We start from the raw sequence: 18,303 nt of genomic DNA, 5'->3' as shown, positions 1-18,303 counted from the left end.
AGACAGTTTCATGACACCCCACCAGCACCCTCACCCTGATGCGCGGCCTAATGTCACAAGGAGAGAAAAGTTTTGGAAGATGGTGAAGGAGTATGTAGCAGACCGTGTCAGCGTCCTCAATGATCCCTCTGTGCCTTACAACTACTGGGTGTCCAAGCTGGACACGTGGCACGAACTGACACTCTTCGCCTTGGAATTGCTGGCCTGCCCTGCCGCCAGCGTTTTGTCTGTTTTAGAGAGTCAGCTCTGCAGCAGACCCTCAGCCTTAATGTTTTAGATGGTGAGCTCAGCAGCAGGCCCTCGCCCGTAATGTTTTAGACGGTCACCAGCAGGCCCTTGCTTCTAATGTTTTTGAGGGTCACCAACAGGCCATCAATCATAATTTTTCAAGGGTCTATTATGCCCTTCTTTATGTGTAATAAAGGATGTATTTGAGTGCCTGTCCCTTGTAATGTTTGGCAGCCCTTTCACTTAGTAACTTTAACTTTATTTGTTGGTGATCTCTTTACTGTATACCTTACTATGTCTTAGCTCCGGTAACAGCAGGCAGTGCGAGCGGGCGGCGCTCACTCACTAGGCGGCGCAGGCGCGTGACGTCAGTGAGTGAGCGCCGCCCACACTGCCTGCTGTTACCGGAGCTAAGACATAGTAAGGTATACAGTAAAGAGATCACCAACAAATAAAGTTAAAGTTACTGATTAGTTTATAAATGTATTCCTGTGAGCGTCGGGGGGGGGGGGGGGGGTGTCTGTTCATGGCACCGTTTAGGGGAGGGGGGGTCTGTGGATAGCACCGTTTAGGGGAGGGGGGGGATCTGTGGATGGCACCGTTTAGGAGAGGAGGGGGATCTGTGGATGGCACCGTTTGGGGGAGGGGGGGATCTGTGGATGGCACCGTTTAGGGGAGGGGGGGATCTGTGGATGGCACCGTTTAGAGGAGGGGGGGGTCTGTGGATGGCACCGTTTAGGGGAGGGGGGGGTCTGTGGATGGCACCGTTTAGGGGAGGGGGGGATCTGTGGATGGCACCGTTTAGGGGAGGGGGGATCTGTGGATGGCACCGTTTAGGGGAGGGGGGGGGATCTGTGGATGGCACCGTTTAGGGGAGGGGGGGATCTGTGGATGGCACTGTTTAGGGGAGGGGGGGATCTGTGGATGGCACCGTTTAGGGGAGGGGGGGTCTGTGGATGGCACCGTTTAGGGGAGGGGGGGATCTGTGGATGGCACCGTTTAGGGGAGGAGGGGATCTGTGGATGGCACCGTTTATGGGAGGGGGGGATCTGTGGATGGCACTGTTTAGGGGAGGGGACTCAGCTCCCTGCTGTTGTGTGCACAAAGCACAGGGCAGCAGGTAGAGTATAAAGTCCTATTCACCCTAATAGAGCTCTATTAGGGTGAATATGACAAGGGTTCTAGCCCTTAAGGAGGCTAATAGTTATTAAATAAAAAGTAAAAAAAAAAAAGTTTAAACACGCCCCCCCCAAATATAGAAAACAATATATCGCGATATATATCGCACATGCTTAAAATTATATCGCAATATAGATTTTAGGCCATATCGCCCACCCCTAGGGTCAGTTTGTAAAAGTGGCGTACAACTCGCACAATATCTTTCCCAGCAGCTACCTGGGAGTTCAAGATGCATCCAGACATCCTCCTCATGCTGTTCCCGAACTATTTTGGTGGTGTTTCCATCAATTTCTGACCTTTTCCTATGAACCAGACACCCTCCCCTCTTCAGAGCAGGGGGTGCCTGGTTTAATGCTTGGGTTCTCCACATTTTATGGAACGTCTGGGAGAAGAATATGCCCAGGAGAACAAGAGCAGGCTCCTCCCAGTTGAGCTGAAAATCTGAAGATACCGGAGCCTATACCGGGAGAACCGTGCGGCGCCCAGGGATAATAGTAAGTGCAGGGAGATCCCTGGGTGCCGCTCTCCATGTCACCATACTTAGTTTAGATTTTTTATTGTAATGAAAGGTCTTCTTTAATACAAACGCAGGCTGCGGGTGCCGGACATATCCCATACCCGGCACCCAGCCTCTATGACTGCGCTGCGATCCGCCGCTATTAACCCCTCAGATGCCGCACCTGAGGGGTTAATACCGGCGGATCGCAGCGCGCAGCTATAGAGGCTGGGTGCCGGGTATGGGATATGTCCGGCACCCGCAGCCTGCGTTTGTATTAAGCATAAACGATATTCATTGGTGGCGCAGTGGCCATAGCCCTCCCCTCCTCCTCCCTGCTATCAGCCCATTGGTGGCAAAAGCAGTGCAGGGGGGAGGGACTGCCTCCTTCTTCCCTGTGTTGTTGAGACAATGACACGCGCTAACAGCAGCACGTCCCATGTCAGTAATGTGAAAGCGGCAGAGGTCTAGGCGCAAATGGCGACAAGACTAAAGTCTTGTCACCATTTAGCAATTCTAGGTCGCATTTGCAACCATTTTGGTCGCCATCTGGAGCCCTGTTCCATTGTGCTTGGGTGCTCGGTAGAGCACCCGAGCATCCCGAGGTGTTCAACCCGAGCACACTTTGGTGCTCGATCAACACTAGTACTAGCATATGTTTTGATAGTAACATAACATAGTAAGGCTACTTTCACACTAGCGTTCGGGGCTCCGCTTGTGAGTTCTGTTTGAAGGCTCTCACAAGCGGCCCCGAACGCATCCGTCCAGCCCTAATGCATTCTGAGGCAAACGGATCCGTCCAGACTTACAATGTAAGTCAATGGGGATGGATCCGTTTGAAGTTGACACAATATGGCTCAATTTCAAACTGATCCGTCCCCCATTGACTTTCAATGTAAAGTCTGGACGGATCCGTCTGAGCAACTTTCACACTTAGAATTTTTTCTAAACTATAACGCAGACGGATCCGGTCTGCATTATAGGAGCGGATCCGTCTGTGCAGACACCAGACGGATCCGCTCTGAACGCAAGTGTGAAAATAGCCTAACATACAGGGGCGTAACTATAAGTGACTGGGCCCCATAGCAAATATTTGTAAGGGCCCCTCCAGTGCGCTTCGCACCTCCCTCCTCCTGTGTAAACCCCACTCCTTTGGCACAGTGTAGTGGTATACTGTACTTTGTGGGGCACAGGGTAGCGGTATACTGTATATTGTGGGGCACAGTGTAGCGGTATACTGTATATTGTGGGGCACAGTGTAGCGGTATACTGTATATTGTGGGGCACAGTGTAGCGGTATACTGTATATTGTGTGGCACAGTGTAGAGGTGTACTGTACATTGTGTGGCACAGTGTAGCGGTATACTGTATATTGTGTGGCACAGTGTAGGCTATATGTGTATAACATAAACATATTTCACATGAACACTTACAGTTAATTGGCTTGGCCCTTGGGGATCTCGGACGCCACTTCACCACATTGGCCGGGGGCTCGGCAGAGCTGATGTTCTGTTTCAACCTAATGAGAAAGATTTCATAATAAGGATTTGGAGAAGGGGCAGAGGTATAGCAGAGCAGGGAGAGGCTGGTGCTGCTACTAGGGGGTCATACCATGTGGGAGTAATAAAGCCCACCATAATGCCCCCCCCCCCCCCCCAGTAGTAATAATTCTCCTTATAATGTGACAGTGCAAAAAATACCCCCTTGTTATGCCCCCAGTTGAGCTAATGTCCCCATAGTGCCCCCATAATGTGCCAGTATAAAATACCCCTATATAGTGCCCCCAGTAAATTCCCCCATAGTGCTCCTATCCCCCCTTCCTGCTAGTGCCCCCCATAATGTACCAGTATAAAATGCCCCATATATAGTACCCCAGTAGATGCCCCTCAGTGTCCGGCCTCTGATAGGCTGCCGGCCTAGTGTCCCCCATAATGCCCCCCAATAATGTGCCAGTAAGTGTCCCCATAGATGCCCCCTCATCATGTGCCAGTATCAAGTGCCTCCCCCCCACGTGCCAGTAGCAAGTGCCAACCCCCCCCCACATGCCAGTATCAAGTGCCTCTCTCCTCCCCCCCCATGTGCCAGTTACAGTATCATAGTGCAAAACCCACCCATGTCCCAGTATCAAGTGCCAACCCCCCCACATGCCAGTATCAAGTGCCTCTCTCTTCCCCCCCATGTACCAGTATCATAGTGCCATCTTCCCCCCCCAAAAAAAAAGTGCCAGTATCAAGTGCCTCTCTCCCCCCCATGTGCCAGTATCAAGTGCCAAACCCACCTCCCACGTGCCAGTATCAAGTGCCTCTCTCCTCCCCATCATGTCCCAGTATCATAGTGCCATCTTCCCCCCCCCCCCCCAAAAAAAAGTTCCAGTATCAAGTGCCTCTCTCCCCCCATGTGCCAGTATCAGGTGCCAACCCCTCCCCCCAGTAACAAGTGCCTCCCACTCCCCCCAGTAACAAGTGCCTCCCAGTCCCCCCATGGCAGTAACAGTCGGGTATTAAAAAATAAAAATAAACACTACTTACCTCCATGTCAGCGATGTGATGCAGCCTCTTCCTGTGTCCCGCCCTGTATGTCCATATATGGAGTCAGTGCTTGTATTTCAGAAAAGTTTCTGCTGGGATTCGAACCCACGACCTTCTGTATCAGAGGCAAAGCAGCTAACCACAAGACCATAAGGCCTTTCTGCTGACTGAAATAAGAGACTTCTACTGTTATAGCTAGCTAACTGTACATCTATACACATGACAGCTGCCTTAACACACCCAGCACTGCTATATCTCTATATGACAGCTGTCCCAGCACACTGAGCTCTGCTATATCTCTATATATATATATATGACAGCTGCCCCAGCAAACCCAACTCTGTGTATAGATGTAGCAGAGCTGGGTTTGCTGGGGCAGCTGTCATATATAGAGATATAGCAGAGCTGAGTGTGCTGGGACAGCTGTCATATAGAGATATAGCAGTGCTGGGTGTGTTTGGGCAGCTTGAATGGGTTTTCCAAGTCCCCAAAAAAATTCTCTAAAAAACTAGTAGAAAAGAAACCTCTCTCACCTGTTTGATCTCCTGCCGTTCCAGCGCTGGTGCTCCATGCTGGTCTTTGTTTCCAGTGCCACAGCAACAACATCCTCGACTACACCACATGAGCACTGAGGCCTTTGATTGACTGTAGTGATCAAGTGGGGTATTCGGGGATACCATCGCTAAAGCAGAAGAGCTGGAAGGGTGACAAGTCACAGGTGAGTAAGGTTACTTTATTTTCACAGTACTTTCTTCCTTTAGACAATTTTCTGGGATCTCGGAAAATCCTTTCAAAGGGATTGTCCCACCTCAGCCTTCTATAACCACAGTAATTCCTGAGCTATGGAAACAGCATACTGTCCTACACTATTTGCCTAGCTCCTCCGTTCCTCTATATTTCCAGCTAGAAGTTTATTAATGAATTGCCAACAGTCTAAAATAAAGGAGCATCTTGGTGTTACTAGTTGGGGGGTGTCCTTGCACAGTCTGACACTGGCAACACTTTTTGGATAGCGTCAGACTGTGTAGGGACACCTCCTGGTAACACCCAATTGGACTTTCACTGCAGACTGCTGGCAGTTCATTCATAATTGTCTAGCAGGAATAACAGAGGAGTGGCATAATATAGAGTTATATGAAAATATGCCCCAGAATTGTTATTACAATGCAAATAATTACTAAAACAGACATGTCAGGAGAGGTGACAGGTCCTCTTCAAAGAATCTGCTGCTAAGATCTTGGTGCCAGATACCGCAGGACACGTGAAGAAATCTTGAGGAGTCAATTCCTTGGCGGTTCACGGCTATTTTGTCAGCACAAGTTGGGTGTATATAATATTTCTGAGTCACTGTGAAGTCTGCTGGCTCCTGCTGTCAGTGTGGATCATGGAAATCAAGAGATTAACTGACCAGCGTCTGAGGTTTCTCTGGTCCCCGGCAGGTTATAAACCACAGATCCTGCGCCCATACATTTATGGAGTGCAGGGTATGCACTGGCCAAAAGGAGCACTGAGGGCAGGTCTGTATGTGACAGGTGCCGTATGGCGGAGAAATGTAAATCCCACCTGCACCGAGTAGATAAGACATGGGGCGGGTTAAATTTAAAAGAAGCCACAGTTTTTATTCTGGGAATACAATTCTAAATTTTGTATTTGAGTGGACTTGATACATTTCTTTTTCAGAAGCACGGCTTTTCCCACAAGCAATAATGACAGTAAGAAGAGAGGAACAATCCCCACCTATAGGGAAGACAACAACTTTGACTGAGTAAGACTCCATACCTGTAACTTACCTACCATACTATACGTCCTGTGTTCCCTCCTTAGGGAATTTTACCAAAAACAAGAACAGATCTTGGAAAATGTCTTTTTTTATTATTTCTTTATCAAACCTGTTTTTGCTATGTAAAATATATGACATAAATTCCACCCAAAAGCAGGTGTGTGAGAAAGTCCTATGTGAGTCCAAACTCCTTGACCTGCAGCCAGTTGATGGCAGAAATTGAGACTAGTAAAATGTGATCATCACTGGTAGAACTGAAACAGTACGTAGTGTGTTGCCCTAATTTAGAGGGAGTCTGTCAGCAGTTTTGACCCTGACGATAGTGCTAGGTAGGTGCAAAGGTCAGGTGAGTAAACATACCTACATTGCAGGTTTTATTTTTGGCAGTACCCTGTGGAATAAAACTTTTGTTTCTCTGTCCTAAATAGTGCTTGACTTGATCACTGTTTTTGTAGCCTTTTTTTAAGGAATTTTGGAGGTGTTGTTGCTGCTCATATAGTATGTTTTACCTAAAGGTACCCCCTACCCCTACCTAATGCTGTCATCAGTTTTTCAGTGTCAAAGCTGCTGACAAATTCCCTTTAAAACATTGAATGCTCACTGCTTCTTGTGTTTAGGTATTCTCCTTATCTGCTGCCAAGAGGTCCCATCAGAAAGCAGATTGGCACTGTCTGACAGTTTCCTCTATGGTAGGTGCTTGGGCAGGGTGCTGGATCTCCTTAAAGAGACCAGCCCTGTATGGAGACTTACTGGAAGTACTCCATGCTATGGAGACTTATTGTCAATGCTCTTGGGAAAAGAATATTCAAGGTGGAGCTAGTGAGATGGTTCTCCTCTTTAGGCCTGGATGGATCGAGACCCATTCAACTCTGTAGTACTTCCGTGGCGTTCCGTGCCTCCGTTCCGCACCGCAGCTCCAGATTGAGGACCCATTCAAGTGAATAGATCCACATCTGTGATGCGTGGAGCACATGGCCGGTGCCTGCATATTGCGGACCCGCTGTTTGCGGGCCGCAATAAGGCCACGGCCGGGCATCGGCCGTGTGCATGAGGCCTTAGGAGATACTTCTTTGGACATTATTTTCCCATGGAGCATTGCCAGTAAGTCTCCATACCATGGAGTACTTCCAGTAAGACACCATACAGGACTGGTCTCTTTAAGGAGATTCTGCACCCTGCCTAAGCCGCATTCAATGCATTGCCCAGCCAGCCAGAATCCTACTCTATACTGATGAAAGGTAAGCACCCTGAAAAAGCTTTATACGGATGGATATCTGGTTTGGCTATTTTCCCTAAGGCTTGTTAAAAAGTTGGATCTTGACTCATAGGGAGCTAGCAAGATGGTTCTCCTCTATGGTAGCTGAAAGATGTACAAATTGCCTTTGTTTTTGCAAACAAAACTGAAGATGTCCACAATGTACAGAAAGTAATTATTCCAGTAGGAGAGAAACACGGCGTACAGATGTCTCCACTTCTGTCCTGTTGATGACTACTTCATCCAAATGTCATGATGACTTATTGAAATTGCCAGAACAGATAAACTAGCAATGCGCCGGTTATAACTGTAGGCGCTGTTTTCAGATCCTGTGTAATAAAGCCAGGACATAAACAACACAATTAGCATCAATTGAAGCGAGGGTTGACTACCCAGGAACATGTCTTTGATTTCCAGGAACTCTGTTAAAGGGCACTTCAGGGCTGACCTTACGAGAGCCGTGGCTGAAGCACATTGCAGTGTGCAGAACATACTGGAGGAGATTTATCAAAACTGGTGTGAAGGAAAACTGGCTTAATCACCCATAGCAACCAATCAGATTCCACATTTTATTTTTCAGAGCTCTTTTGGAAAATGAAAAGTGGAATCTGATTGGTTGTTATGGGTGACTAAGTTTCCCTTTACTCCAGTTTCGATAAATCTCCCCCACTGTATGTAGCCATCCATTTTAACACTTGTACTAATAGATGACTACTAGCGCTAAAATCGTCCCACAGGCTGTTCTGGCAGAGGAACAGTCTGCCAGAGTTCATCATACCCTGCACAGTCGAATACCACCTTTCCCTGCCAGAGCTCATTAACTATAATGGGATCTGGCCTGTTTCCAGCATTCATGTCTGGATTTGAATCTTACAGTAGCATTAATGGCAGAAACAGGCCAGCAAGTCCCATTATAGTCAATGGGGCCTGGTGGTGCTCCAGCAGTTTCTGGCTACGATGGATGTGATGAACTCCAGAAGGCTGTTTCTCTGCCAGAACAACCTGCTGGGCGATTTTAGTGCTAGTTTGAAAGTAGCCTAACTGGGCTTTGAAGAACAAATAGGTGTAAACAATCCAGTAGGCATCTGCTAAGAGCAAATACCTTGGGTAAATCTTCCATCTACTGCTTGTACCATGTTCTGCACTCAGGGGCGGATTGGGATCTTAAAGTGGCCCTCGAAAAAAAAAACTAAAAGTGGCCCCTTGTTGTAGGAGTGTCTAAATTGACCAGAGGCGGGACAATATAAGTAGGAGGAGTCAGCAATACCATAGCGCAAAATACCATATACCACAGTGCAGCACAATATATTGGCCCAAAAGCTGTCCTTCTGTGGTGGCCATCGATAGCTGACATTTGCTGTTCTCCTCCTTCAGTTGTCTCCGATTTAGATACGGAGCAGGGGATTTAGGAAGTGAGATGCAGGCCACAGTTGAATTCAGGAGGACATGTGCGGTCACTGGCCAGGTACATGAGTACCTGATTCTCACAGCCAGCGGCAGAGAGGGGGGCCGGGGTGGCTCCATGGGCATTGGCCCACTTGGAAATTTCTTGTAAGGTCTGTGGCCAATCCACCCCTGGCTGCACTACACTCTGCCTTTCTCCCATGTATAAGGGTCCAGCCAAACAGTCCGGAGTGGAAGCCAAAACCAGGAGTGGGTCATAAAAGCAAAGAATCCATTTCTGGTTTTGGCTCACAAAACAGCATCAGGAAACCTGATGTGGCTGGACCATAACAAAGCCCACTCTGATGTTGTGCACGGCATAAATGGATGCCTAGGGCATACTCTACACTTTGCTCTGCTTTCACATGGTCATGTGTGTGGTCTGAAATGCAGTCCGTGTGACTTACATATTTGCCGAACTAGCTGCAGCTCATGTGAGCTGAACTCACTGCAACATAATGATCTATGATGCTGTAAGTTCCAGCCCAACCGCACTTCCTGAACTCACAGCATCATTTGCTCACTGGACAGTAGACCTGTGGTTGGGGTGGAACTGAAAGCAACCATCACTATGTTCAGCTACGGATGGTCAGGGAAATGTGACCGTCACACAGGGCTTACGTACCACACACTGCCATGTAAAAGTAGCCTTCAGGCCTCATGCACACAACTGTATTTTTTTATCTATTTTTATCACATTTTTGCGGATGGCACACTGACCCGTTCATTTCTATGGGGTCATGCACACTTCTGGATTTTTTGGGGAGATCCATGTGGACTTCCCACAAATTTTAGAACATGTCCTGTTCTAGTCCGTATTGCAAACAAGAATAGTGTCTTACATTGATGGGAGTGACAAAAATATGGAGTGCTCACAGAAGGTATCTATCCGTATTTTGCAGATCTGTTGTTTGCAGATTGAAATACGGACTAACACATGAAGCCTAGTGCTAAGGATGCTGTTTGTAGATATCCAAATCTAGCCTGACTTTAAATTTAGTCACCCAGCATTGCTATGGATAAAACAGTACATGTGACCCCACCAAGGTTTGCCATTGTAAATTGGCTGCAGAGAGCCTAATGTATATCCTCATGTCTGTCCTGTAGCAATGTCTAATGTAGCTAAATAAAGTTACAGAAAATAATACCAAAAATAGAATAGAAAAATATTATTATTAATTAATAAAAACCCTAAAAGGTAAAAATTTTCAACTTTTTTATCCTTGTAACCAAGACAACTGATACATAAAATTCTAAATCCCTGTTCACATCGCATCTTGGCTTTACATTTGGCGCATGCGCTGTGAAAAGCTCTCAACATATGCACCAAGATTAAACGGGTTCTCCAGGAATTAATAAAATAAAATTCATGAGGAGACATGACGTACAGAGAGGATGGACAGGACAGACGGTGGTAATGTGGGGCTGTGGTAATGGAGACTGCATACAAGAGCTACTGCTCATTATCCACATCCCCACCTCCTCTCTGTACTTCATGTCTCCTCATGAACTCCATTCCTACAGAGATTCAGCTGAAGATCTTATCATCGGTATTCAGGTTCATAATCCTTAATAAGTAGGAGAGGAGGATAAGACAGCTATTTACCTCCGTTTTGTGAAGTTACTTGTCCTCTTGTGTAATTAGGACAGGTTGTGTGTGTACTAATTGGACGGCGGCCATTTTATTCCCCCTAATGATTACTCCCCAGACAAAACGAGCCATTATAACTAAGGAAAGGTATTTGAGAATATATTTATAATAAAGTAATATTTAATTATTTATTATTTTTTTTATTCCTGGAGAACCCTTTTAAAACCCAGACATATCTATAACTGTATACCACACAGCTGTATATGCCATCCGTAGTCCACCATCTGTTGACCCATCTGGGGTACTGTATGTGCTAAAAAAATGCTCACAGTATACTTCTGACATACACACCGGCTATGTTCTGAACATAGCCTGCATAAAACTATGGCTGGCAGAAGGCCGTGAGGAAAAGATAAAAAAATAAAAATTTATCACTACCTTATTCGCATGAAAAATATTTCATATTATTAATATTTCCATGTTTGTTTACTCTTTTCCCATCAATAGAACTGGCTTTTCTCATATGCAAAAAAACGGACTAGTATAGGACAGGCGGTGAGTTTCTGTGACCGGGTACATGGATCAGTTAACAAAATGGACGTGTGAATAGCCCCATTCTCTTGGATCAGTACATGTGCTGATAGCACACTGAAGACAAATACGGTTGTGTGAATAAGCTCTTAGATAGTCACAGACCTGCTGCTTCCAGTGTTTTCTCTATCACATGGTCTATAGTGTCGCTTCAGAGAAATCTACTGGTTATTAGGTGCAGCTCTGGATTGCATTATGAGGAAGGGGGTCCTTGTATTCTTGTATTCATGAGGGATAGCCCCATCCTCATGTGAGGACACCCCCACCCTCCTGCCGATAATTGATAGCTTTCTCCCTCTTACTGTGCATAAGGAGAAACCTATAAATCATCGATGGGTGGACGGGGCTTCCTCCTCACAAACCAGAGCCAGTGCTGCAGCTTCTCCAAAACTAGATTATAGACACGTGTACCAGTGACAACTCTGGAATCTGCATGCCTGTCACTTTGCTGGCCTCAGGGAGGACAGGATAAAGGTGGTAACTGATTCCATTTTATAATAAAGTTGCCTCCATTCTAGGAGCCCAATTTAAGAGCTACGTTTGCCGTTTCCATCAGGGTCAGTGTGGTCCATCTTGCCACAGATCCTGCACACAGCATTATGGCTTCTTTTAATTGTGGAATCTATAGTCCAGATATGAATAGAGCTATCAGAAATAAAATAAAAACTTTTTCAAGAGGTTTTTCATTTGTACTTGCATAGTCAACTCATGCAGAAGGAATAATTCATGACAAGTGTCCTACAGCATCAAACCTGACAGGTCCCTTTTTGTAGTAGGCAGTTGACCTTTAGATTGAAAAATATACACTGGCGATCAAAATTAGAGAACAATTCATGAACACTTGATTTTTATAGAAATAATGTAATCTACATTGATCATTATTTGAAAGATTTTTTGTAAGGGGTACACCATGCCATTAGAACAGTGTTTTCCAAAATAACCAAAGTATATCAACATAAAACCTTTATTTTTTTTTAAAAACCGATGATCATAATTAGAGAACAGCAATAACTGTAGCACAGAGAAAGATTCTAACTAACTTTTCTGAAGGTTTCTACAGTCACCAATTAGTAGGAAGTGTACAGGCCCTTGCTTTGAATGACTTCAGCACATCTGCGGCCACAGGACATCACTAGTCTCTCACATGGCTCTGGTGGGATTCCAGTCTCTTCAACAGTCCGGTGACTGTTGTGGGTTTCTTGACCATAACTTTTTCACCAAGGATTTTTCTGAGGTTTTCTATTGGGTTTAGATCAGGACTCTGGGCTGGCCATTTCATTGTTTCAATGTTTTCAGTTTTAAGGAACTGCCTTACCCGTTTTGCTGTGTGACAGGGGGCATTGTCCTGCCTGAAAATTGCTGGCTGATTGAGTGATGAACGCAAGGAAGGAACCATGTGTTGTTGAAGAAGGTTCTTCATTCACTCTGCCATGTAGCTGTATGAGAGGTCCAACTCCTGCTGCAGAAAACATTCCTCAAACCATGACACTTCCTCCTTCACCTTTCACTGACTTCTTTGGGTTCAGTCTTTCCCCAGTTTGTCGATGAACATAATGTTTCCCATCAGACCCAAATAAATAAACTAGCTTTCATCAGTAAAATAAACTGGAGCACTTCTCCTCTGTCCACACAACATGCTCCTCAGCAAAGGTGAGTCTAGCCTTTTGATTCTTTCTGCTAATGAGAGGTTTGGTCACTGCCGAGTGGGCTTTCAGTCCAAATGATCTTAAACGTTGAGACGTTGTATGACGAGACAGATCCTTACCCTGTTCAGTGCTGAACTGGCGAGCAATTCAAGCTGCGGTGTTGAAACGATTACCCATGAAGATTCTCCTCATTATCCTGTCCTCTCTTGCAGTTTTCTTTCGAGGGCGACCAGCCTTCTTGGGGGACTTGAATGAGTTTGTGATGTTGTAAAGATGCAATATTCTAGAAATCACAGACTTGGAACGACCAACTTCTCTTGCTACGGCTGATAGGGTCACCCCTTTGACCTTTATCTGGACAACCTGTTGCTGGAGGGTTTCAGTCACTTTGGAACGGCACACCATTTTGGCAAAGTCAGTGAAAACTGGAAAGTTAGGCTGCCAGTTAAATAGGGTTTGTCAGATCATTAAGGAAATTGTTGCCAGATTAACACCAATAACTTGCAGGTATCTGAAAGTGTTCTTTAATTTTGATCATGTTAGGATATATTCACATAGGACTACACTATGACCTTGACATTTCGGAAGTTGTGTGTTCTCTAATTTTGATCGCCACTGTATATTCATTTCGAAATGTCATTAAAGTTACCTGAACCTAGAGATTCAGGTCACTATACAGTACTTTTTCCTGACCACTTAAGGGGAGTTTCACACATAGCATTTTATTAATTTTTTTGGGGGGAGGTGGGGGGCGCATTTTTTATGTAGCTTTTTCCTGGCGTTTCTTCCCCCAAATATTTTTAGCCCTAAATCACTATAGTCAGACGTTAATGAAATAAAAAAAAAACTCACTGCAGACTGCTTATTGGTTCTAGTATGTTTTGTGTCCTGTGGGTATATGGTATTTTTGTACAGTTTTTTCACATAGTTTTTCTGTAGGAGTTAAAAAATGGCAGAGTAAAATGCTTGTGACGGTGGGTTCACACATAGGTTTTCATGGCAGTTTTTTAAGCCAAAGAAAGAAGTTGGTTGGATGTGAATGAAAAATGTAAAGGAAAGACTTGTTCTTCTCTTTACTGCTGGATCCACTTCTGGATTTGAATCAAAAACTGCTAAATAAAAAAACCCTATATGTTTAGCTAAAAAAACTAAAATAAAACACGTGAAATCCATGAAATCCAAGCCAAAAAAATACAGTAATAAATTGTGTGAGAAGAAAGCCTTGTAAGTTCTGTAAGGCCTCATTCGCACTTTCAGATTTGGTCAGCATTTTACATTCATTCTTTAAAGCCAAAATCGTGAGTCTATACAAAAAAAAAAAAGTTAAAATATGTCCATTATATCATTTATGTTTTAGGACTCACCTCTGATTTTGTACCTATAACACTGACCTGTTCCATGTGTGCTTGGCAGCTGAAGACACCTGTGTTGGTCTCATGTTCATATGTGTCCGCATTGCCGAGAAAAATGATGTTTTATTATATGCAAATGGGTCTCTGGGAGCAACAGGGGCATTACCGTTACACCTAGAGGCTCTGCTCTCTCTGCAACTTCTGCACTCTCTTCATTTTGATTGGCAGGGCCAGACATGATCATGTTATCACTGCCTGGCCCTGTTAATCAGTGCAGAGGGTACATCAATTGCAGAGAGAGCAGAGCCTCTAGGTGTAATGGCAATGCCCCCATTGCTCCTAGAGGCTCATTTGCATATATTAAAACATCTCAGCAATGCGGGCACATATGAACATGGGACCGACACAGGTCAGCCAGGTTTATAGGTACAAATCTGCTGACAGATATCCTTTAAAATACGCACGAAGATTGTGATTATATAATTCGCACTGTGTGAATGAGGCCTAAGTTTTGAATAGCTGATTACATTTACTGACGCTCCTGATATGCATATTTTTGCCCTAGTGTTGAAAGAAAACACACAATCCTGAAAAAAGAACAAAATTCTGAGAAAAATGGTGAGTTAGAATCATATTTGACTTGTAGAAGACTCCTAAAACAAATCCTATCAGCCGTTGAAGGCCTAAAATAAGAAATGTGCATGCATATACTGTACTTACCTTTTAGTTCCCTAGCCTCTCCAGCCCTGACTCTCCCATGATCCCCCAATAGTCTTTGTTTACATTGCGGAAATGATGTGCCGTACTGACATGTAACTGCTGCAGCCAATCCCTGGGCTCAGTGCCGACATCATCAGTATGTAGGCGATGATGGATCTCAGTGGTCACTGCAGGCTGCAGGAGCATAAACCAAGACCACCAGTGACCATGAGACTATCAGTACTAAAGCAGAGCGGGATCTAAAAGGTATAATTAGTTATATGTGCATATATGTTATTTAAGGCCACAAATATGCATGATTAATATAAAAAATGTAAATCAGGCATCATATAATACATGACAATCTCTTTCCAACAAAAGTACCAGAACCAGCCCTGTACCTTAAATGGATCCAGAGATTTCACCATTCTTTGTGCCAATTGCTCTGCTAAATTTATTTAAGCCCGGCATCTCAGGGGATGTGTCCTTTCTCAGGGGGCATGTCTTCTAACTCTCATAGCTACTAAATAGCTACTAACAGTAGATATGGCTGGTGGCGGTTGAAGGGTGTAAGTGAGCACCTGCGTCCATCTCAGCGAGGTGGACAGAGAGATGAGGAAAAGCACAAACGGCAGGTGGTACGACAGGCGGCCCCCCAGGGGGATTGAGTCCCAGTGTTTAGGAATGCCTAGTGGTATGTTGTGGCCCTAATATTTTTGTGTTACGGTGCTCCTATCTGGATGCTGTCGCTCTCCGGGGTTAGGCTCTGTAGCAATAAAAGAGTTGTAGTTGTTGGAATAAGTAGAGTCCAGATTTGGACTTTCTAAAGGTTCTGGTACAGTTGAGTGGGGTGTCTTTGGCTGTTGACCCCCTTAGTCTATGAACTGCAAGGGATCGGGTGCTTTCCGAGCTGCTTCCCCTGGAAGACTCCTGCTGCAGGAGGGGGAAACGCCCCCTCACTGCACCATGTTGTCTAGTGTCCTTCCAACTCTCAAATAACTACAAACCTTCCATTCGTAGAAACTAGGACTAGCCCACTTCTGCCCAAAAGGGAGGAGAATGGAATGGTAAGTTCCATTCTGACTAAAGATCTCTGCCAGGTACATTGCCACCTGCTGGACAACCAGGCACAGTACATTAACAGTTTTTGCATATAACAAAATGACACTTTGATAGTGGTAGTACAGTTGGTGGTGCAAACCAATACAATGGGGGCAAACAGGCTAGCAATAGGAATGTAGGAGTAGTAGTCTCCCTCTGGGCTGCCACATTGGCGCTATACAGATATATTTTATTGAATAACTCACTAGCTATACAACGTTTTTAATTACATGCAATTACAAATGTATTCAGATCCAGGTGCTGGTTTGAAAAATGTAGAATTTTTTCGTAGGACAACCCCATTAAGATTCTTTTCTATTTATGGCTAATAGAGGTCATTCTAAAATACTAGAAGGAAAATAAATTATTCTAGAAGGAAATTGATGTTAGTACAGTTTCCTGACCTTTTCTTTGAAGTGGGTGCAAATATTGAGCTTCCCTTTAATGTAACCGGGTGGATGAAGTAATGCAGATTTCTTAAAGCACTGTCGTACCTGAACAGTTTTTTAGGTGGAAGTAAATGTTGACAGTGGCAGGAAATCTGCTCTGCGTCATGCCGGCTAAGCAAAAGCCATATCTCTTGTGTTCTGACATGTTATTCCTTTGATTGCTGCTGATGCTCACAGATATGGAAATCTCTCAGCTAGAAGCCAAAGCCTCACAGCACTGCTAGAATGCAGAACCCCTTTATTCTAGTGACTGGTGAAGGGTCCTACATTAGGGTCCCTTACTGGTGCTACTCATCCCAATGTCGCAGCTGGAAGGCTGGAGAGGTAGCAGTCACATTCACCAAAGGCATGCCTATCACATAGGAAGACAGCAGTATGACAGATGACACATGGCAGGTGGCGGTACTGTTATAGGTCTGACTTTAAGTGCCTACCAACATGGTTTGCAATTACCCAGTTGGAGATCGTCTTCATGGCTTTTTTTGAGCTACATGTAAAATCCTTCTTTAGGCTCCTTTCACACTTGCGCTCGTCGGTCCGCTTGTGAGTTCCGTTTGAAGGAGCTCACGAGCGGACCCGAACGCAGCCGTCCAGCCCTGATGCAGTCTGAATGGAGCGGATCCGCTCGGACTGCATCAGTCTGGCGGCGTTCAGCCTCCGCTCCGCTCGCCTCTGCACGGACAGGCGGACAGCTGAACGCTGCTTGCAGCGTTCAGCTGTCCGCCTGGCCGTGCGGAGGCGAGCGGATCCGTTCAGACTTACAATGTAAGTCAATGGGAACGGATCCGCTTGAAGATGACACCATATGGCTCAATCTTCAAGCGGATCCGTCCCCCATTGACTTTACATTGAAAGTCTGAACGGATCCGCTCAGGCATCTTGCGCACTTAGAAATTTTTCTAAGTTATTAATGCAGACGGATCCGTACTGAACGGAGCCTCCGTCTGCATTAATATGATCGGATCCGTTCAGAACGGATCCGATCGAGCGCAAGTGTGAAAGTAGCCTAAAAGGGCACTGTCATCTGGTAAATCAACCTACCTCCCTCAATCAACACCGCTCCCTTAGGGCTCATGCACACGACCGTTGGATGTTTTGCGGTCCGCAAATTGCAGGTACCAGCTGTTTGCAGACCGAAATGGCCGGCCCCTAATACAACAGTCCTCTCCTTGTCCATAATGCGGAAAATAATAGGACTTTTCTATCTTTTTGCGGAATGTCCATGCGGACATACAGACACGCAATGCACATGGAGTAATTTCCTTTTTTTTTTTTGCTGCCCCATTAAAGTGTATAGATCCGCATACAGGCTGCAAAAAAACGTACATGTTTACCCTCTGATACTGTTTGGACAGTGTCAGCGTAATGAACATCAATGAGTGACGTCAACACCTCTGTTTGCTAAACAGATCCACATTTTTATAATGGGTGCCAAAACTACAGCCCCTTTAATTCGGGAATGACAGGGAAAAAGAAAAATCGCCAAATTACTCAAAGGAATGATGTAAATTGAAGGAGGTAAGTAGATTTAAAAGCTTTAAAAGGTGGCGACTCCTCTTTAAAAGGGTTTTCCAAGACTGTCCTCGGGATAAGTCATCAGTATCTGATGGGTGGGGGTCTGACACTCGGGACCCCTGCCGATCAGCTGTTTAAGAGGGCAGCAGTGCTCGAAGTAGCGCCATAGCCTTCTCTCAGCTTTTTCAAGTACAGTGATGACATGTTCATCGGTCATATGGCCTAGACGCAGCTCAGCCCCATATAAGTGAATGGGACGGAGACTGGTACCAAGCACTTTGGACTTCTTGATTGGGATTGTCACTACCTTTTTGGCTTCTGGCAGTTTGGTATTGCATTGATCTCCTGGTTCAGACTTTTTGGCGTATTGGTTTTCTCGTTTTGCCTCTGGTGTTTTTGTACTTCATTGTCCGACTGGCATTTGACCCTTTACTGTACGACTACTCTTTG

At 45.3% G+C, this 18,303-nt stretch overlaps 1 protein-coding gene across 3 annotated transcripts in view; it reads left to right on the top strand.

The window, feature by feature from the left end:
• The window catches only part of ERICH6 (glutamate rich 6), a 114,481-nt gene that overhangs the window by 14,202 nt on the left and 81,976 nt on the right, over positions 1-18,303 (top strand). The window contains exons 1-3 of one of the 3 annotated variants that reach the window (XM_044291620.1): positions 5,823-5,948; positions 6,112-6,196; positions 14,655-14,707. In XM_044291620.1, coding sequence (XP_044147555.1) covers positions 5,918-5,948; positions 6,112-6,196; positions 14,655-14,707 — 169 coding nt within the window. In that variant the 5' untranslated portion in view covers positions 5,823-5,917. Of the gene's footprint in view, positions 1-5,822; positions 5,949-6,111; positions 6,197-14,654; positions 14,708-18,303 lie in introns of those variants that run through there. The other 2 variants (XM_044291621.1, XM_044291622.1) reach the window with 2 other exon arrangements.

This window comes from Bufo gargarizans, chromosome 4 (genome assembly GCF_014858855.1).
Source record: "Bufo gargarizans isolate SCDJY-AF-19 chromosome 4, ASM1485885v1, whole genome shotgun sequence".
NCBI lineage: Eukaryota > Metazoa > Chordata > Amphibia > Anura > Bufonidae > Bufo > Bufo gargarizans.
This window is presented reverse-complemented; position numbering and strand designations above follow the sequence as displayed.